Genomic DNA, 21,905 nt, shown 5'->3' on the forward strand with positions numbered 1-21,905 from the left:
TATTAGGTCACTTTTCCAGCTTCCACTAGGGAATATTCCAAGATTATTACTAATCATATATTCTATAAGCATCCTAAACAAAGGGCCAACTTGTTCCTCTAAGATATTTCCTATCTTTGTCCCTATTCTCATTTTGGAGTTCTTAGATGGCTGGGGTTTGAATCCTGGCTCACTTTCTAGCTTTGGGTAAGTCATTTAACCTCTCTGTGCCTAAGTTTCCTTATCTGCAAAATGAACATATAGTAGTATTTCCTTTGGAATTGTTTGGAGGATTAATTAAGATAACATATGTAAAGTCCTTGCAACTGTACTTGGCCTATACCAAACGATGAATAAACATAAGCAATTGGTAATATCATGAGTTGGCAATGCTTACTAAGTCTGCTCTCCAGCAAAACAAATCATTTTACATCCTGTTTCTTTCTCTAGCAAACCTGCAGAACACCTGCTAAACAACTGTTAAGGGCTGAATTGTGCCCTCCCCCAACTTCCCCATTCATATGTTAAAGTTCTAAACCTCACGCCAACTGAATACATTTGGAAATAAGACTTTATGGAGATAACTGAAGTTAAATGAATTCATAAAGGTGGGACCCTAATCCACTGAACTGATGACCTTATCAGAAAGGAAGAGGCACCAGAGATCTGTCTCTGCATAGTACACAGAAGAAAGGCTACTTCTTGCTGTGAGGATGTGCAAGAAGATGGCCATTTACACGCCAGAAAGAGAGGCCTCATGGACATCAAGCTGGCTTCTTGATCTTGAACTTTATTCTCCAGAACAGGAAGAAATAAACATCTGCTGTTTTAGCCACCCAGTGTGCAGTATTTAGTTATGGTAGCCCTAGGTGACTGATATAATAACATTATGAAATTTTATAATTTAAATATTCAGTAAGAGACAGATTAGCACTCCAGAAAAACAGTCTCTGGTGTTTTAACCTTGAATACTGTTTGCTGTGAAATTCTACCACGGCAGGTGAAAGAAGGAGAGTCATACACCCTTGGTAATGCTGTCCCTTGAGTTCCCCTTGACTAAGTTTTTCCTACAAAACTTTCAGGGATTCACTGTCTTTGAAGAGCTCACTCTTACTTCCTACTGCTTTTGGGTCCATCACAACATGGGTGAGACTAAGAGTTTAGTAGATTGGGTCACTGACCAGTGAGTAGTGTGCCCCTTGAGTCCCGGAAGAGCTTGATAGGAGAGCCCAGAGTCTTGATCCTTCAATGTCTGAGGACACTCCAAGCTTTCCCTCTGATTTCTTCTGTTCCCTTTTCTTCCTGAGACCCTCCAGCCCCTCCTACCCCAGAGCTTTTTTTACCCCAAGACTTGCTTTTCAAAACCCATGTCCACAGCAACCATTAACCATTCAACCATTCAACGGAATTATCCTGACTGCAGGTATATGGGGTCCTGAGGAGTTAAGGCCAGCCTTTGAATTTTCACTCCCATTTCTATATACACTCTCTCCTTCTTCCAGATTTCCCCAGGAACTCACAGAGAAATGCTACTGGGGTTTAAAGCTGAAACACGCAGAGATCCAAATTAATACGTTGCTTGCAGAACGGAGTCCTCCACTTGAAAACAAATTTGCTAATGAAGCTCATGTACACATACAATAGGTATGATAGATGTATAATGTATATGAATATATAAGTGTGTGTGATATGCATGCTACAAGGATATAAAATATAATATTCATTTTTTATAAGTAAGCACTATTGTTTCTTCTTACTACATTAGGTATAATAAAGTCAGCTTAGGGAGTATATTGTTGAGTTTGGGTCTGCACCAAATCGCTCATTGACTCACAATCAGCTGTTTCGAATTTACTCCAGAATTTATTTCTCAGGTGTAGAGTATTCAGAATCTCTTATCAAGGCTTTCTGAAGATCACCATTAAAAAATAATCAGATTCAAGTCAGGTGCAGTAGTCCACGCCTGTAATCCTAGCAGCCAGGAGGCTGAGGCAGGAGGATCCAAGTTCAAAGTCAGCCTCCGCCAAAGCAAGGCGCTAAGCCACTCAGTGAGACCCTGTCTCTAAATAAAATATAAAATAGGGCTGTGGCTATGGCTTAGCCATTGAGTGACCCCGAGTTCAATCCCCTACAAAAAAAAAAAAAAAAAAAGGATTCAGAAGCTGAATGAAAATGAATCTTTTAAAAAGTTTATTAGCCCACACTAAAAACTCTGGGATGATAAAATCAAATTCGATTGCTACGTATTTTGACTCTAAATGAACTATATAAAAAAGTTTTGATGCAGAGTAATCCTGCAAGTAAATAGCAATTGTTCTAAGGTGCCGCGTTTGGAACTCACCTGGCAAGCCCTGACCCAGCCCAAGCCGGGAGCTAGAGGAGGGCTGCAGCGTCCGGACCCCGTCCTAGGGCCACCAGGGCTCCCGGGTCCCGCCCGCCCCGCCTGCCCAACCCGCGCGGCCGCCGCCCCCTCCCCGCCTCCGCCGCAGGGGGCAGGGCTGGAGGCGGGCGCCCGTCCCGCCCGGCCCCGCGACCCTTTTAAAGCCTGGCGGGTGCTGGCGGGACACCGCGAGCCCAGCGGCAGGGAGAGCGGCGCCCGAGCTCCCCCGAGCAGCCGAGAGCCAGGCCGCCCCGCTGCCCCCTGCGCCCGCCCGGAGGGTCGGGCCATGAGCCCCGGCTAGCGCGCCCTCCCGCCCGCCCGCCCGCCCGCCCTCCCTCCCGCCCGCCGGCATGCTGCGCCCGCTGCTGCTCGCCGCGCTCTGCCTGGCCGGCCGCCCCGCGCCCGCCCGCGCCTGCCAGCTGCCCTCCGACTGGAGGCCCCTGAGCGAGGGCTGCCGCGCGGAGCTGGCCGAGACCATCGTGTACGCCAAGGTGCTGGCGCTGCACCCGGAGGAGCCCGGCCTCTACAACTACCTGCCCTGGCAGTACCACGCCGGCCAGGGGGGGCTCTTCTACTCGGCCGAGGTCGAGATGCTGTGCGACCAGGCGTGGGGCAGCATGCTGGAGGTGCCCGCAGGCTCCAGGCTCAACCTCACCGGCCTGGGCTACTTCTCCTGCCACTCCCACACCGTGGTCCAGGACTACTCCTATTTCTTCTTCCTCAGGTGAGCCCGGCACCGCCGTCGCCACCGCCTCCTCTGCCTGTAGGTTAGAGTTTCCTGCAGCCAGGTGGGGGAACCCCAGGGGTCCTGTGCGTGCCAAACTAGAATATGCCCTAGGGCCCTCCGCTTCAGGCTTCTTTATTCTCTCCTGATCCGTCGGACTTCTCTGCAAAGATCCTGGCACCCCCCCTGCCTAAGGCTCTTTTAAAAACGCAGATGATTTCGGTGTTAAGGTACACAGAGCCCGTGTTTCAGGCACAGGGTCAAAAGTGTTCTCCAACAATCCATTTGACTCATCTTTTAAACTGGCTTCAAATAGAGTAGGAGTAGATTAGGATGGGCAGAAAAACAGTCTTTCCACTCAGTCATTGGGATCCGGGCTCTGCCCTTCTGCCTGACGGATATTTGAGCCGGTTATTTCTCAAGAACTTCCACAACTTCGCTTGCATAAAGTGAGAAGCAAGGCTGGTTGGTACTAAAACACAGTAATGCCTGCAAAGCACCAGTGACGGAGAAGTTGCTTAGCCAATCTTCATTCTCTCCCCTCCAACCCCTTCCACTGACTTCAGTGCAAGAATGCACTGTCTCCCATCACCACCTGGTTATCTAAAACAGCAAAGGTTTGATGGGAGGGCCTGCTGGGGTTCAGACCCTGGGTCACAATGTTTTGAAAAGAGGCTGCAGATAGTTTCCAGTGATTCTCGACCTCCTGTGGTCTGTGACCATCCAAGCAATTGGCCTGTGGTCAGGATGGAATGCTGTACCCAAGAGTTCAGTCAAGTCTTATTGACTATAAATTCTACCGAAATTTGAAATGCAGAACAGCAGATGGAACCCTAAATCCATTGATTAACTGCAGTTGAATTAAGAGTGATATAGAACATCTGAGAGAAACATCCAAATGAAATCTACCTGTATTTCAAGATAGTGAAGTGAATTGATGCAAAGTTGTCTCTGATCAATGACAGTTCCAGCCTCCCCAGTCTGAGGTGGCATGACTCTGCCTGGATTTGCAGATCCATTTTTTAACTCACATTCTTTCTCAGAAGGAAAACAGTTCCACAGAGGGACGTTCATAAGCTGATGGCAACACGTGTTTTCCATATTGAAGCCAGAATATCTAAGTTTAGAACACATGTCCTGCTTTGTGTTGGCTTGAGTGGTTTAGCTAGATTAGTTTTTTCTTTCTTTTTTTTTTTTTTTATAATTGCCAGGAAAGTCTAGTTTCTAAATAAAGTCTGTGAGGACTGAGAGAATGCCCTTTCTGATACAGAGAAACTTAGGTTTTTCATGTTTTTATTTAGGAAAAATACTGAGAACCAAGCTCTAAAAACTATTCAACAACTCTTTTATTTTCCAAGAGTGGGGGTGAGCCCAAGTACTTGAGCAGACATTATTGTTTCCAGTTTTTTAAATCATGAAATGCAGTTTTGTCCACTGGCTCCGGTGGTCAGCCAACTCTTTCATCTTTTGCTCTTACATATTTACAAAAAGTTAGGGCAGACATACAAAACAGTAGTCTGACAGATTCTCATTTTACAGGGCTGTCTTGCCCTGAAGTGTGTCGACAACTGCATACAAATCTTTCCTCTTTTGTTATTCTGGGATCCACTAGATGGGAACAGACTCTAGAAGGGGGAGTGGCAGAGGAGACTCACTGGGGAGGCCATCCTGCCTGCTTTTGCTCAGATTGTAATTCATCTCGTTTTTCTTTTTCACGACTTAATCTTTCCAGCAAGTGCTTTCTACAAGGCTCTGTTAAATGACTCACTGATAAATATATTTATTATACATGTAAATATATTTATTTATATTACCTTCACTCTGCTCCAAGTGCTTTATTGTATTTTCTAGTGCAATCCTTGCCACACCACCAGGAAAGTAGGCACTATTATAATCCTGTTTGAACAGATGGGAATACTGAAGCTTAGAGAAATTGAAACGTGTTGGGTCTTGAGCCCATGTCATTATGACTGGCCTCTCTCTCACCAGGAAAGGAGATCCAGGAGGAGGAAGGCCCCTGGCATACACAAAGAGACAAACAGACATATGCACACACTTTCCTGCCTCCTTTGGCCAAACTCATTCTTTTGAAAACCTTAAGAATAAACCTAAGTAGTCAGAGGCAGAGAAAACAATTAGAAGTTGTAACTGCTTCATGAGAGCCATGCCAGACATCACAATGAAATTGGCAAGACCCTTGTTTTGGTTAGCTATTTTGCCGCTGTGACTAAAAGATCTGACCAGAACAATTGTAGAGGAGGAAAAGTTTGAGGGCTCATGGTTCCAGAGGTTTTAGTCCATAGAAGGCCAGCTTCATTCTTCAGGGCTTGAGGAGAGGCTGAACATCAGAGTTGTTGAATAGTTTTTAGAGCTTGGTTCTCAGTGGGAGAGGGCGGTGGAGGAATGCATCTCACATCATGGTGATTAGAAAGTAGAGAGACTCTATTCTCCAGAAAAACAAAATATATACCCCAAAGCTATATGCCCCAATTCCCACCTCCTGAAGCCACACCAACCACTTCAGTTACCACTCAGTTAATCCCTATAAGGGGATTAATTCATTGATTGGGTTAAGACTCTTACAACCCAATCATTTCTCCTCTGAACCTTTTTGCATTGTCTCACATATGAGCTTTTGGGGAACACCTCATATCCAAACCATAACAACCCTCACATTCTTGATGACTCTTGATTAAAGTTGGTATGTCCCCAGTGGTCATGTGTATATCTCTGACTTTTTCCTCTTCTCTATTAGGATGGATGAAAATTATAACCTCTTGCCTCATGGAGTCAATTTCCAAGATGCCATCTTTCCAGATACACAGGAAAACAGGAGGATGTTTTCCAGCCTTTTCCAGTTCTCTAACTGTTCCCAAGGGCAGCAGCTAGTGACTTTCTCCAGTGACTGGGAGATCCAGGAAGACAATAGGGTAAGAATTGGCTGAACCCTGTGCCATGTAGTGAAGTAGCAGGATAGCCCTATCTTGTTTGAATTTTGTAACCAAAGGAATTAAGGGTCCTGTTCCAAAATCTGGACCAAAGCCTCCATCCTCTTCTGTTTCCTTTCCATGTCAGGAAACACTGCTTATGAACTTTGGATTCCTAAGGCTTTGCTGTTTGATAAGGGGCTTTCCTCAAAGTGTGGAAATGAGATGGGAGGAGGGTTGGCACACTGTGCCTCAGTTTCCCCTTCTGCAAAAGGGAGAGAATGGTAGCATTTATATGATAGGACTGGCCCCATATGATTTAAATATATAAAAATGTAAATGTGTAAATACCTTGACAATGTGCTTAAAAAGTGTTCAATACACATAAGTCATTATGACTGTTGTTATTGACATCTAGGGTTCTAAGTAGTTGTCTTTTTTTAAAAAATATTTTATTAGTTGTTGATGGACTTTTATTTATTTATATGTGATGCTGAGAATCAAACCCAGTGCCTCACACATGCTAGGCAAGCACTCTACCACTGAGCCACAACCCCAGTCCTAAGGAGTTATCTTTGAAGGGAAGAAAAACTCCTTAAGGAGATGAAACTAAACAACAATCATAGCTAACACTTCTGTGATTTTTTTTTTATTTTTAAAATTTATTTATTCTAATTTGTTATACATGACAGCAGAATGCATTTCAATTCATAGTACACACATGGAGCACAATTTTTCATTTCTTTGGTTGTACACACAATAGTCATTCCATTCGTGTCTTCATACATGTACCTAGGGTAATAATGTCCATCTCATTCCACCATCTTTCCTACCCTCATTCTCCCCCCCCCTTCCCTTCTCTCTGCCCTATCCAAAGTTCCCCCATTCCTCCCATGTTACCCCCCACCCCACCCCAATTATGGATCAGCATTGACTTATCAGAGAAAACATTTGACCTTTGTTTTTCTGGGATTGGCTAACTTCATTTAGCATGATACTCTCCAACTCCATCCATTTACCTGCAAGTGCCACAATTTTATTCACTTTTAATGCTGAGTAATATTCCATCGTGTATATATACCACAGTTTCTTTATCCATTCATCTATTGAAGGGCATCTAGGTTGGTTCCACAGTTTAACTATTGTGGATTCAGATGCTATAAACATTGATGTAGCTGCATCCCTGTAGTATGCTGCTTTAAAGTCCTTTGACTTAAAAGGACTTAGGAGTGTAATAGCTGCGTCAAATGATGATTCCATTCCACATTTTCTAAGGATCTCCATACTGCTTTCCAAATTGGCTGCACCAATATGCAGTCCCACCAACAATGTATAAGTATGCCTTTTCCCTCTACATCCTTGCCAATACTTATTGTTGCTTGTATTCTTGATAACTGCCGTTCTGACTGGAGTGAGATAAAATCTTAAGAATAGTTTTGATTTGCATTTCTCTAATTACTAGAGATGTTGAACATTTTTTTATATATGTGTTGATCGACTGTTCTCTCTCCTTCTGAGAAGTTTCTGTTCAGCTCCTTAGCCCATTTATTGATTAGGTTGTTTGTTTTTTTGGTGTTAAGTTTTTTGAGTTCTTTTATATATCCTGGAGATTAGTGCTCTATCTCTGCATGTGGCAAAACTATGCTCCCAAAATGTAGGCTCTCTGTTCACCTCATTGATTATTTCTTTTGCTGAGCAAGAAACTTTTTAGTTTGAATCCATCCCATTTATTGATTCTAGATTTTATTTCTTATGCTTTCGAAGTCTTGTTAAGGAAGTCAGGGTCTAATCTGACATGATGAAGATTTGGGCCTACTTTTTCCTCTGTTAGGAATAGGGCCTCTGGATTAATTCCTAGATCTTTGATCCACTTTGAGTTGAATTTTGTGCATGGTGAGAAAGAAGGGTTTAGTTTCATTTTGCTGCATATAGAATTTCAGTTCTCCCAGACTATTTGTTGAAGAGGCTATCTTTTCTCCAATGTATGTTTTTGGTGCCTTTGTCTAGTATGAGATAACTGCATTTATGTGGGTTTGTCTCTGTCCTTTTTTCTGTACCATTGGTCTACAAGTCTATTTTGATGCCAATACCATGCCGTCTTTGTTACTATTGTTCTGTAGCATAGTTTAAGGTCTGCTTCACTCTTCTTGCTAAGGATTGTTTTGGCTATTCTGGGTCTCTTATTTTTCCAGATGTATTTCATGTTTGCTTTTTCTGTTCCAATGAGGGACATCGTTGGGGTTTTGATTGGAATTGCATTAAATCTGTATAGTGCTTTTGGTAATATGGTCATTTTGACAATATTAATTCTGCCTATCCAAGAACAAGGGAGATCTTTCCATCTTCTAAGGTCTTTAATTTCTTTTTTTAGTGTTTGTAGTTTTCATTGTTGGTCTTTCACCTCTTTCATTAAGTTGATGACTAAGTATTTTATTTTTTTGAGACTATTGTAAATGGGGTAGTTTTCCTAATTTCTCTTTCAGAGGATTTGTCACTGATGTATAGAAATGCATTTGATTTATGGGTGTTGATTTTATATCCTTCTACTTTGCTGAATTCATTTATTAGTTCTAGAAGTTTTTTGGTGGAATTTTTTGGATCCTCTAAGTATAGAATTATGTCATTGGCAAATAGTGATAGTTTGAGTTCTTTTTTTCCTATTCTTATCCCTTTTAATTACTTTCATCTGTCTAATTGCTAGAGTTTCAAGGACTATGTTAAATAAAAGTGGTGAAAGAGGGCATCCCTGTCTTATTCCTTCTTTTAGAGGAAATGCTTTTAAAAAATTTTCTCCATTCAGAGTGATATTGGCCTTGGGCTTAGCATAGATAGCTTTCACAATGTTGAGAGAAGTTCCTATTATCCCTAGTTTTTCTAATGTTCTGAACATGAAGCGGTGCTGTATTTTGGCAAATGCTTTTTCTGCATCTATTGAGATGGTCATATGATTCTTATCTTTAAGTCTGTTGATGTGATGAATTACATTTATTGATTTTCACAAGTTGAACCAACCTTGCATCCCTGGCACGAACCCCACATTTTTGATTTTTTTAAATGATGCTTGCTAAGATTTATAGGGTGACCATTGTGATTGTATAATGTAAGGATCATGATTTCTGGGGTATAAAAATATAAAAGGATCTTCTAGTTTGGCCAAATACCAGTTTTGGGGACATTTGAGGATTATTATTTTTCCAAAATAAGGCATTCCCACACCAGAGTTGGGTGGAGAGTGGGCCAGGTCAGTTTAACTATGGAGTAGTGGCCCATCACTCCCAGTCCCCATCAAAGGTGATGTCAGGGCATTGTGTCAGACTGCTGGAGAAAGTACTGATGTGGGCCTCACGTGGAATAAGGAGCTTTTTTTCACAGGTTAGAAATCAACTTGCATACATTAGGTGGCAACCTTCTTGCCATCCATGTAGGAAGTGACTTCTCTTGTCTGATTCGTTCTGCCAAACCTTCTTATCTCCTACCCAGGCACCCTGCCCCCAGAGATCTTCTTTATACTCTAGTACAGAAGCTGCTAGTGTGATGCGCAGTGTACATCCAGTCAACGGAAGATATTTATTCTTTCCCAGTATCAAGTGTTTCCTTCCTCAACTCCTCTACCATATTGACAACAATCTAGATTCTTCTAACATCCCCTCCAGGCTTTGCCTGACTTTTCTGAAAGCTTGTCCTATATTTTGTCCCCACCATGGTTCCACCTGTTTTCTTTTTCCCTTCTTAAGCTTGACTGTTGGTCACTCTGTAGTGAATTGCATGCTCCAAGGCTAAGCCTGAGTATCCCAACCCTGAGTCACACCTAACATATTCCAAACACAATCTTTTTAGGCCTGGCCCTTTGGCTCTGCATTGCGTGAGAGCTTTGCTTATATAGCTAGACCCTTGATAACAATAGATTTGTCAAGAGATCAGATATTATTTTGAAAATACTTGATTAGCCCCCAAACTCTCGCATTATAACTTGTTCGATTTATGGTCACATAATGAAGCCATTAACATTTCTTTGGAATTAGATTTTTCCATCATTTGGGGAGGGGGGAAAGGACAATAGGACCATGGAGAATTGTTTCAGTGTGAAGACAGAGCTATTTCTGCTGATCGAATGTTGATGTTGGGGAGAATTCCTTTCCCTTTCTCATTAGTGGCCCTGGTCTCTTTGATAACAAAGTGTGGGAGGGCAACATAATGGAGGAAGAGTCAATATCTCATGGGAGGAATATAATTGTTCCAGAGTGCTGGGCTGCTGGGCAGTTAAATTGGAGGCACCCTGAACTTTCCAGACCTTTGACTGCTTCCATTTTTATGTTTTGCCCATATCAAAAGGGATCACATAAGAGTTAATGTAATTAGCTCATTTTAAAATTTAACTGGAAGCTAAAATTAAACACTTTAAAGATTATTTTGTGATGTTCCTGGGGATATTTTTGCATAGTCTGGAGTGATTAACTTTGAGAATGGCTGCTTGAAGAGTTAGATGTAGAATTACTGATAATTACTTGCTCTCTTCTTTAAAAAAAAAAATGAAAAAAAGTTAAAATGTCTTCTTCCTTGGGAAGGTGAGCACCACGTTATCTATCCTACCCAGGCTAAATGTATCATGTAATCTTAGGAACAATCTATATTTTCCCCTGAAGCTTAGAAGGGATCAAAACTGCTGTTTAGTTCCTTTTTATTCCAAGGGGAATAGGTGTTAGGAGACTTGTTCATCAGAGCACACTAAGCCTTCATGTGTTCTGAAAGCAGTTGCAAATGGTCCTGAACTCTGCACCAATGCCTTTCTTGCAGCATATCTGGGGCTGCAAACCCTGAAGGCATGTTAGCAAGCTCGAGCTTCCCATTGTGGATGCTGTTGTTGTCTAAACTTCTCTTCAGCCTCCATCTTTTTAGGCCTGGCCCTTTGGCCCTGCATTGCGTGAGAGCTTTGCTTATATAGCTATACCTTTGATAACAATCCATTTGTCAAAAGATCAGATATCATTCTGAAAATACTTGATTATCCCCCAAACTCTCGCATTATAACTTGTTATAATGTTCCAGACTCCAGTTGCAAAGGACACATTTCATTCCCTTTACTGATGGTTCTCCCTGTCTTGATCTTGGAGGAGCACGTGAATCTGGGACTGGAGAGTAGATCTGGAGGTGAAGCGATGGAACAGGAGGAAAATCTTACATAGGGAAAATTTTTGTGTTGCACACCCCGGGCGCCGCACAACTCGGTCCTCGGGAGCAGAACCCTCCCACACTCTGGTTCCTTTCCAGCGCCTCTCCATCTTCACATATCCCACCCACCCCTCAGTTAATAGAAACACAATCTTGCTTTCAAAAGTTGCCAAGAAGTCAGTAGTGTTACCAAATGCTCAGTGCCTCTCTGGTTCGGTGTCATGGTGTTAATGGGGCTTGGGGGATGTCCTTGGCACATGGGAGTGTTTCCTGGCAGGATTCTCTCCACACTAGCCAAGGACATTTTTCCTTCCTCTTTTCTCCTGCTGGTTGAGTCTAACAGTCAAAACAGAAGTTGGATATTTTTCTTTCTCTGCCAGTACTGTCCCCTAGGACCAGGACCTAGCCTGACCCTTACTTACATAGTCTGTCATAAAATGCCATGAGATTGAAATAAAATCGGTGAAGGTCATGCTGCCATCACGTTCTCTTTTCCTTTTTTGGAAGCACAATGGAGGAGCTTGCTTCTCTAAGCTGCCTTAGAAGGAATGTAAACTCTTAATCAGAAGATCTAGATTGACTTTGCTGTCTCCAGTGAAATGACCTTAGGCAGGTCCCCTAATTTCTCAACTTCAGTTTTCTTATCTATAAAATGGAAAAACTAGTTATATAAACTTTCTAAGGTTGTTGTGTCTAATTAGAACACACACTTGAAAGTACTTTTTTTTTTAAACTGTGAAGAGTGACAGTTTATTACTGTAAACTGATCATCTTAAAGTGTTACTTTAAAAATGACATTTAAAAATTATAAAAAGCTTTCTGCTTTTAGGGGTCCTAAAACTTGTGATTCATTGCAAGAACAGGGATGGGGATATGCATGGGAGATAGGAATGGATAAGAGGGCTTTGTGCATAGTTTATTTTATTCAACAGCATTTAATGGCTTCTAGAAGGAGCACTTTTTAAATTTTTTTTATTCCAATTTGTTATAATGGCAGTAGAATGCATTACAATTCATATTACAAAAACAGAGCATAATTTTTCATACCTCTGGTTGTATAAAAGTACATTCACACCATTTGTATCTTCATACATGTACTTGGGGTAATGATGTCCATCTCATTCCACCATCTTTTTTACCCCCTTGCCCCTTCCCTTCCCCTCCCATCCCTCTACCCTATTTAGAGTTCATCTAATCTTCCCATGCTCCCCCTCCCAACCCCACTATGAAACAGCCTCCTTATATCAGAAAAGACATTCAGCATTTGGTTTTTTGGGATTGGCTAATTTCACTTAGCATTATATTCTCCAGCTCTGTTCATTTACCTGCAAATTCCATGATTTTATTCTTTTATTGTTGAGTAATATCCCATTGTGTATATATACCACATTTTCTTTATCCATTCATCTACTGAAGGGCATCTAGGTTGGTTCCACAGTTTAGCTATTGTGAATTGTGCTACAATAAACACTGATGTGGTTGTGTCCCTGTAGTATGCTGTTTTTAAGTCCTTTAGGTATAGACAGAGGAGAGGGATTGCTGGGTCAAAAGGTGGTTCTATTAAAAGGAGAACTTTTTAAAGAAACATGTTAATTGAACTATAAACAGTCACAAGGGTTCAAATCTGAAAGTATAGAATGGTGTCCTGTAGAGTTTCTCTGCTACCTTCCAGAATAGAACCTACTATTATTAGTTTATTATGTAAACATTCAATGTTATTATCCAACAAATAAGCCAAATACATTATTCTCTGTTGTCTTTGCACAACTGGCAGCATGCCATCCACACTTGCTTTACTTTACATATACCTTGCTGTACTCAAATAGATTTTGAAGATCTTAGCATCTTGATACATATGAAGTTGCCTTAAATGACTGTATAATATTCCATTATATACATATGGAAATATATATAATCAAGTCCCCTCCTGATGGGTTGTCAGATTGGTTCCAATACTATTACAAATAGTGATGATGTGAAGCATCGTACCTGTTTGTAGAATTGCTGAGTCTACTCACTAGCACACTTTTGAGTATCTACTCTGAGGTAGCTACTGTGTTTGACACCAGAGTTTCAGTATTTAACAAAATACAAAGGCCCTGGTGTCATAGAGCTTATAATCCTAATGTTGGTGATTGGTAACGGCTATATAATTTTAAGTGGAAATCAGTGCTCTGAGAAAAGAAGAAAATAAGCAGGGAATCTGGATTTGAAGGTGAAGAAATCCTTTTCTAATGAACCTATACTTAAGATCTGGTGGGTGAAGAGGCAGCCTAGTTAAAGTGTATGTGTGTGTTGGGGGTAGCAATCCAGAGAAGGAGAGGAATCCGTGCAAAGGGCCTGGGTGGCAGGGTGCCTGGAACCGTGGAAGAGAGCATGTGCTTGGAGCAAAGAGAGGAAGTGAGTTAGTGGGAAGGATGGGCAAGAGTTCTGGCAGGAGCCTGGTTGTGCAGGGCTTGATAAACCCTGGTGAGGATCTAATCTTTGTCCTAACAGCAGTAGGACATCAAGTTGGCATGTTGAAAAGATGAAACTGTGACAAGCAGGAAAACTGGGTTGCAGAAAATCCCTGCACTGCAGTGAGAAGAGCTAGTGGAGGTTACAGAGCACCTGGTAGATGTTGGACCAGGTTAGAAACAAGGGGTATGGAGAGAAGTGGGAAAATTTGAGCAATATTTAGAAATATTTTTTCTAATTTAATCTTTAAAAATTTTAAAATTTGTTCTTTTTAGTTATAATGACAAAGCACATTTTGATACAAATACATGGGGTATAACTTTTTGTCATTTAGTTTTGAGAGCTCTCTCTAGACAGTGGCCCTTAACTCTGGCCCTGCCCCCATGGGGCCCCAGGGCTGTGATGGTGGATGTTCATAATGTGCTTTCATTGGATACTTCCTGACTTGGGGGAGGGTCTACTGCCCAAGTGTCCACCCCATGACTGGGTGTTCCTTTCAGGGGAAACTTGTTTATCCTGGCAGATTTCCTTGTGCCTCTTGTCTGGTCAGTGTCCAGTTTATTCCTACCAAGAGAGCTAGCCTCTGCCAAGAGCCCGGGCCAGGAAAGAAGTTAGATGCAGGTTTATCTGTCCAGGGAGATACAGAGGAAGCAACTCAACAAGAGTTTATTGCCTAGGTAGATCCCCGGAGAAGGGGACAAATCACTCCAACAGGAAGGGGGAGTTGGCTGGGACATTTGTGCTCAACCAGCAAGTGGGGAGCCAGAGAGAAGATGGAGGAGCTGTGGACAGGGCCTTCACTGTGTCCAGGACATTACCAAGCAGGTTCCCCCAGGGAGCTCTAATTGGCAGGTTTAGAGCAAGCAGACACAAGTTCTAGGGAGGTACACTGTGACTGAGAGAGGAACATTCCTCACTGAAGTCCATGAGGACTGTGGGGGTTAGTGGAGGAGCTGAGTAGGTAGTATCTGGCTGTCCCCTAGGGAATGGTCACCAGGAGGCAGTTGAATAAGGCAGGGATCTGGATTGGCTACATCAAGGAACTGGAAGAGGTGGAGAACTGAAACCACATCAAGGGTGACTAAGCCCTGCTTCTGGCATGAGAAAGTTCATTGAATATTGCTCAGCACCCATTTTGAATATAAAATTACAGGAAACAGTCAATGGGTGTTAATGGTGGTTTGGTCTTTGATAATAAAGGAGAGATGGTCAGAGGTGATGACAATGTAGACCAGCTGTCGGCACCAACACTAAAAACTTGCATAGGACAGGTTTGGTAGGGGAATTTGAGTTTTGGACATATTGAGTCAGGTTCTTTAAGCTATCCATCTGTGATCTTGAATCCATTGTTGGATTTTTAGGTCTGGAGACCTGAGCTCTTCTCTGAGTAGAAGATACACCTTGGGGGGCTCACCATCCATGAAATTCTAATTAAAACTGTGTAGGACTGCAATTTCCAAGAGAAAGGGTTTAGAGAGAAAAGGAGAGCCTTGTGGGTGGGTAGCGTTTGTCAGGAAGGAGCAGTGAGAGAGATGGAAGGAAAACCCAGAGAGTTCAGAGGTCCAGGATTTAAGAAGGATAAGAATGAGAGGTCAACAAACACAAAGCTGTCAAGCAGTCTGTAAGAGGAGGGCCGGGAAGTAACCATGCAACTTTGGTGACCTAGAGGGAAGGCAGTTTGTACAGAGGGAGAAGAATCGAGATGTGGTGATGCGAGGATTGAGTGGGATCGTAGGTCTCGGAGACTGAGTGGATGTTCCTTTCATGCAGTTTGGCTATGGATGGTCGAATAGAGATCAGACTTTTGGGGAAGCGGGCAGAAGGGTTGTGGAAGGGGATTTGAACCATCTTAGTCCTCATTTCCACTCCTGAGATACTACCTACCCAAGCAGTCAAAACTAACCAAGGGTAGGAATATCTGTTCATTTACTGTTGTACACTGAAGAAAGCTTGGTACTGCCTTTGTAAATCAACCCAACCAACCCTTCTTAGCCCAAGCTCATAGTAACTGCTGGCCTCTTCTTCATCACTATAGTTTTGTCCTTCCAGAGTGTGACATGAATGAAGTCCTACAGTAGGCTGCATTTTTTTAGCTGGGCTTCTCTTCTGAGCATAATGCACTTGAGTTTCGTCCACATTGTATGTGTGGATAGTTCACTCCTTTTATTGCTGAGAAGTGCTTGTGTGCAGGAACCATGGTTTCATTTTTCCATTCACCAGTTGGAAGACATTTAGGTTGTTTCCAGTATTGGGTGACTGCGGCTGCTAAAAACATCCACGTGCAGGCTTTTCTGTGAACATCTCTCGTTTCTCTTGGGTAAATGCCTAGGATGGGGTTGCTGGTTGGTAAGTGTATGGTTAACATTATAAGAAGCTGCCAACCTGGTTTCCAGAGTGACTGACATCTGGCATTCACATCAGCAGTGTGTGGGAGTTCCAGTGGCTCTGCATCCTCATCAGTAATTGGTATTGTCAGTTATTTAAAAAGTTCTAATAGGTGTATAGCGGTCTTTCATTGTAGTTTGAATATGCATTTCTCTATTGACTAATGGTATGGAGCATTTTTATTTTCCATCTTTGGTGAGGTGGCTACTCAAATCTTTTACCCATTGTTAAGTCAGGCTCTCGTTTTTGTTTTTTTAAAATATATTTTTTAGTTGTAGAGGGACACAATACCTTTATTTATTTGTTTATTTTTCTGTGGAGCCGGGGATCGAACCTAGTGCCTCACGTGTGCTAGGCCAGTGCTCTACCACTGAGCCAGAACCACAGCCCAAGGGTTTTTGTTTCTCTTTATCCTGTAAATGTAAGTTGTATGTTAGGCATGTGCTCTTCATATATCTTCTATCAGTCTGTGTGGCTTATCTTTTAATTCTCCTGTTCACAGTAAAAAGTTTGGAATTTTTTAAAGTCTAATGTATTCATTATTTCTCTTTTCTGGATGGACTCTTAGTCAAACCTACAAAGATTTTCTTATTTTTTTTCTTAGAAACTTATATTTTTATATTATATATATGATAAAGTGAGTTAAATTTTGCACAAGTTGTGAGGTATACGTTATACTTTTTATGTCATTGCATATATCTGTATATAATTTTTTGTTGTCATGCTGGGTGTCTTAGCTTTTTTGCAACTGTGACTAAAAGACCTAAGAAGAACAATTTTAGGGAGGAAAAGTTTATTTAAGGGCTCATGGTTTCAGAGGTCTCAGTTAATGGACAGCTGGCTCTATTTCTTGGGGCAGAACATCATGGAGGAGGAGTGCAGTGGAGGGAAGCAGCTCACAAGATGATCAGGAAGCAGAGAGAGACTCTACTCACCAGAATCAACATTTATACCCCAGGGACCCATCCCAGCCACACCCTACCCACCTTCAGCTACCACTCAATTAATCCCCATCAAGGGATTAATTCACTGATTGGATTAAGGCTATTATGATTCAATAATTTCACCTCTAAACCTCTTACATTGTCTCACACATGAGCTTTTGAGGGACATCTCAGATCCAAACCATAACACTTGGGATCAAACCTAGGGCCTCACACATGCTAGGTTCAACCACTGAGATACAGCTCATCTTTGTTGAAAAGATTCTCTTTTCCCTGTAGAACTGCCTTTGCATTTTTGTCAAAAACCAATCAAATATATTTGTGTGAGTTTTTTTTGAACCCTCTATTTTTCTCTGTATGTCTATCCTTTTATCAATTCCACAACTGTCTTGATTGTTGGAAATTCATAGTGAATCTTAAATCAAATAGTGTACATCTTCCAACTTCAAAACTGTTTAGTCTAATTTATTTGCCTTTCCACAGAAATTTTTGAAATGGCTTGTTGATGACTGAAAAAAAAATCCTGGTATTTTTAATGTTACTACATTGAATCTATAGGTCAATGCTATAACATATATTTGCAGAATAAGCCCTAGTTTTTATTTGGGAGGAACTGACACATTAACAATATCACATTGTGCAATCCATGCAACTTGATATATTTTCATTTGTTTATACCTCCTTTGATTTTTTTTAATCAATGTTTTATAATTTTCAGCATATATCTCCTATGCATAGTTTTATATTTCCGTATTCCATTTTTGCTGCTATTATCAATGATACTGGTAAATTTTTATTGTTGGCCTCTAGAAATACAACTGATATTTGTATATTAATCTCAGAACCCACAACTCTCTAAACCCACTTATTCCAAAAGCTTTTGTATATTGCATGCATTTTCTTTTTAAAAAAACTGATAATTGAACCCAGGAGTGCTTTACCACTGAGCCATCTCCTCAGTCCTTTTTAAAATCTTTTATTTTGAGAGAGGGTCTTATTAAATTGCTGAGACTGGCCCTGAACTTGCAATCCTTCTGCCTCAGCATCCCAAGTGGCTGGAATTACAGGTGTGTGCATTTTCCATGTGAATGATTATGTCAGTGGACATGGTTTTACTTTTACCTTTCCAGAGCATGTGCCTTCTATTTCTTTCTTGATGCATGGACCAGGATCCCCAGTATGAGGTTGCAAGGAGTGCTGAGAGTCGACAACCTATTCTAAACATGTTAACTGTCATTTTTTGTAGATACCTTTCTTGAGAGTAAGGAAGTTGCCATCTGTGATTATATTATATTACTGCTGGAATCCATTTGCTAATATTTTGTTGAAGACTTTCTTACCCCTCTGCTTATAAGGAATATGGGTCTATAGTTAATTATAATTAAGAAAAGCAATATTGGTCTCACAAAATGAGTTGGGAGGTATTTCTTCTATTTTCTGGATGAGATTTTGTAGAATTTTCTTTTCACTGTTTATGTATTCATCTGGTAAGGCTGCCATAGAAAAGTGCCACAGATAGGGAGGTGAAGGGAAACTTATTTCCCATAGTTCTGAGACTATAAGTCCAAGATCAAGGTGCCAGCAGGGTTGGGTTCCTTTAAGGACTCTCTTCTTGGCTTGCCAATGACTACTTTCCTTTGCAGGGTCATCCCTTTGTGCATGTGCCCCTGATGTGTCTTTAGATGTGCCCTCGAAGGGCACCAGTCAGGTTGGGTTAGGGATTTACAAGGATTGGATTAAGGCCACCCCAAAAGGTCATTTTAACATAAGGACCTGTCTCCAAGAATAGTCACATTCTTAGGTATCAGGTGTTAGAGTGTCAAGATATGAATTTTTAAAAAAATATTTTTTAGTTGTCAATGGACTTTTATTTATTTATATGTGGTACTAAGAATCAAACCCAGTGCCTCACACATACCAGGCAAGTGCTCTACCACTGAGCCACAATCCCAGTCCATTAACATATGAATTTTGGGGGACCAAATTCAATCCATAATAGTTTGGTAGAATTCACCAGTGAATAATCTGGGCTTGAAGTTTTATTTTGTTGAAAGATTTTAAATGACTAATTTCTTTATTTTTCTTTTTTTTTCACACAATGCCAGGAACCAAACCCAGGGTCTTATACCTGCTAGGCAGGTACTCTATCATTGATCTACATCCCCAGCCCCTAATCCCATTTCTTTAATAGATTTAGGATGATTCAGGTTATCTGTTCTTGCCTGTGTTCTTGGCAGTGCAGATGACACTGTGTTGGCCTTAGGGCTAGGCTGGGTGAGAAAAGAAATGAAATAAGAGACAAAACCCAAGAACTTCCTCTATACTCTCTGGTACACAGGGACCCTTTACTCTGTCTCCTAAATAGAAATAAGAGCTTTCTCCTGAAGATGTTATGAATAGTTCCATGATTCACCCTCCTTTGGGTCAGGTCCCATTGCCTCTAATTGATTTGTTCCTGGAGTTTAGTTTTTATATTAGTTTCATTCCTAGAGTTTGGCTTTTTGTATTATATGCAGAATTTTTTTTTTTTATTTATAATTGGAGTCATGGGCTATGGTCGGCTACTTCATCTTTGCTGGCATCAGAAGTCCATGTTTCTCTCTGAGTGGGCCTATGAAGAACATCTGGTCAAACTTGGGTAGAATCTCAACAGGGCAGAAGAGAAGAGTATTTTCTTGTCGCTTTCCTCTCGACTAAAACACTCAGGGTTACTCCAGGTGAACTGGGCTGAGTGAAATAACCACACAAGAGACAAAGATACTTTTTTCTTTGAGGGTCCTCTGACCTTAAGGGTCCATAGAAAGAGAGTGAGCGAGCACGTGCTGAACCCTTTTATTGAGGAGAAGCCATTCAAATGAGACGAGGGGTCAGGTTTCAGGGGGTTGAGTCTAGCTTTGTGATGTCTGCTGTCAGCAGGTTGACTGACTTCTAGGAAGGCCACTCCCAAAGGCAGAGCAAGAGAAGGGGACACGCAAATGGCATTTCCATGGAACATTCTATCCCAAACAGGGCAAAGGGCAATATCACAAAGGAACAGGTGAGTGTAGCTCAATCCATGGGCGACATGCCTACGTCTGAAGACACATTCTGCTACTTTGAGGATTGGGGCAATATCCAGGTCACTACGAAAGTGACCCACAGAGCCTCTCCAATAACAGGAAGGAGTATGCAAATTCATTCAGACTGGCTGCCCACATTTTCTGATGATTTAAAGTAAATATATAATCAATCAACAATTACACAAAAAAAAAAATGCTCACCATCTCTAGCAATCAGAGAAATGCAAATTAAAACCACTCTAAGATAACATCTCATTCCAGTAAGAATGGCAGCCATTATGAAGGCAAACAATAACAAGTGCTGGCGAGGATGTGGGGAAAAAGTACACTTGTACATTGCTGGTGGGACTGCAAATTGGTGCAGCCAATTTGGAGGGCAGTATGGAGATTCCTTGGAAAGTTGGGAATGTAACTACCATTTGACCCAGCTATTCCCCTTCTCGGACTATACCCAAAAGACTTAAAAAGGGCATACTACAGGGACACAGCTACATCAATGTTCATAGCAGCACAATTCACAATAGCTAGATTGTGGAACCAATCTAGATGCCCTTCAACAGATGAATGGATAAAAAAAAATGTGGCATTTATACACAATGGAATATTACTCAGCACTAAAAAAATAACAAAATCATGGCATTTGCAGGGAAATGGATGGCATTAGAGCAGATTATGCTAAGCAAAGTTAGCCAATCCCTAAAAAAAAAAAAAAATGCCTATGTCTTCTCTGATATAAGGGAGGTGACTCGAACAGAGTAGGGAGGAAGAGCATGAGAAGAAGATCACCACGAAACAAGGAAAAGAGGTGGGAGGGAATGGGAGGGAGAAGGGGAATTGCACGGAAGATGGAAGGAGACCCTCATGGATACACAAAATATATATACGATGGTGTGAGAGGGAAGGGAAGAAAAAAAAATAAGTGTCACAGTAGAATGGGCAGAGAGAGGTGATGGGAGGGGAGGGAAGGGGAGGGGGGATAGGGAGGGCAGCAGAATACAACTGACACTAGGATTGCTGTATGTATACACATGGATGTATAACCAATGTGATCCCGCAATCTGTACACGTGGAAAAATGAGAATTCATACCCTATTTGAATCAAATGTATGATATGTCAAGATCATTGTATTGTCTGGAGCAACTAATAAAAAAATTAAAAACATAAAGTAAATGGGAATAGGAAAGAGGATCTGTAGCATCAAAAATGAGGTTTGAAACTGAAGTAGACCAAGAAAGTCAAAGCTCAGTTCATGAAGATCTTCCCTAAAGAGTCCTGGAGCAATTTGATTTAAAGGTATGCCTGCAAGTGTGCCCAAGTAGTTGGTGCAACAGATCATTTGATCAGGAGCAAACATATTCATCCTTTGGGGAGTACTTGAGCACCTATTAAGTTTCTCCTTTTCTGTATTTCTTCTTTGATACTGCTACCCAACACAGAAGGGTAATTTCTTAAAAGTGAATTGCAATGTAGAATCTGAGACCTTTTCAGTGAAACTTTTAGTATTCCTATATGAAAATCATCCATCTATCTTGTGCTTTTAGTGGATATTTTTAACATATGATTTTATAACATGATGCATGGACCATTCAGAAAACATTAGTTCGAAGTATACAGATATTCAGACACTGAATTGTCTCATTTTTGCTTGACAGCTCAAATTTTATCACTGGGAGAAAATGGTTGTTTTTTTTTTTTTAAGCGACACAGTTATAATATTTATTTTATTTTTTCAAGGAATTATCTATCAAATACTCAACCTTGAATAAATATAATTTGCTATTCATCCTTTCAAGTGAAAATAGTGTTTGCTGGTGTTTTAGTCAGCTTTTTCACGGCTGTGACTGAAAGATCTGACCAGAACAATTTTAGGGGGAGAAAAG

At 41.2% G+C, this 21,905-nt stretch overlaps 1 protein-coding gene across 1 annotated transcript in view; it reads left to right on the forward strand.

Moving 5' to 3' along the window:
* The first annotated feature begins 2,709 nt into the window (after positions 1 to 2,709).
* Positions 2,710 to 21,905, forward strand: part of Ccdc3 (coiled-coil domain containing 3) — a 102,744-nt gene continuing 83,548 nt past the window's right edge. Inside the window, exons 1-2 of the mRNA XM_026408554.2 lie at positions 2,710 to 3,083; positions 5,839 to 6,013. Coding sequence (XP_026264339.1) covers positions 2,710 to 3,083; positions 5,839 to 6,013 — 549 coding nt within the window. The remainder of the gene's footprint in view (positions 3,084 to 5,838; positions 6,014 to 21,905) is intronic.

Source organism: Urocitellus parryii, chromosome 9 (genome assembly GCF_045843805.1).
Source record: "Urocitellus parryii isolate mUroPar1 chromosome 9, mUroPar1.hap1, whole genome shotgun sequence".
Classification (NCBI taxonomy): Eukaryota; Metazoa; Chordata; class Mammalia; order Rodentia; family Sciuridae; genus Urocitellus; species Urocitellus parryii.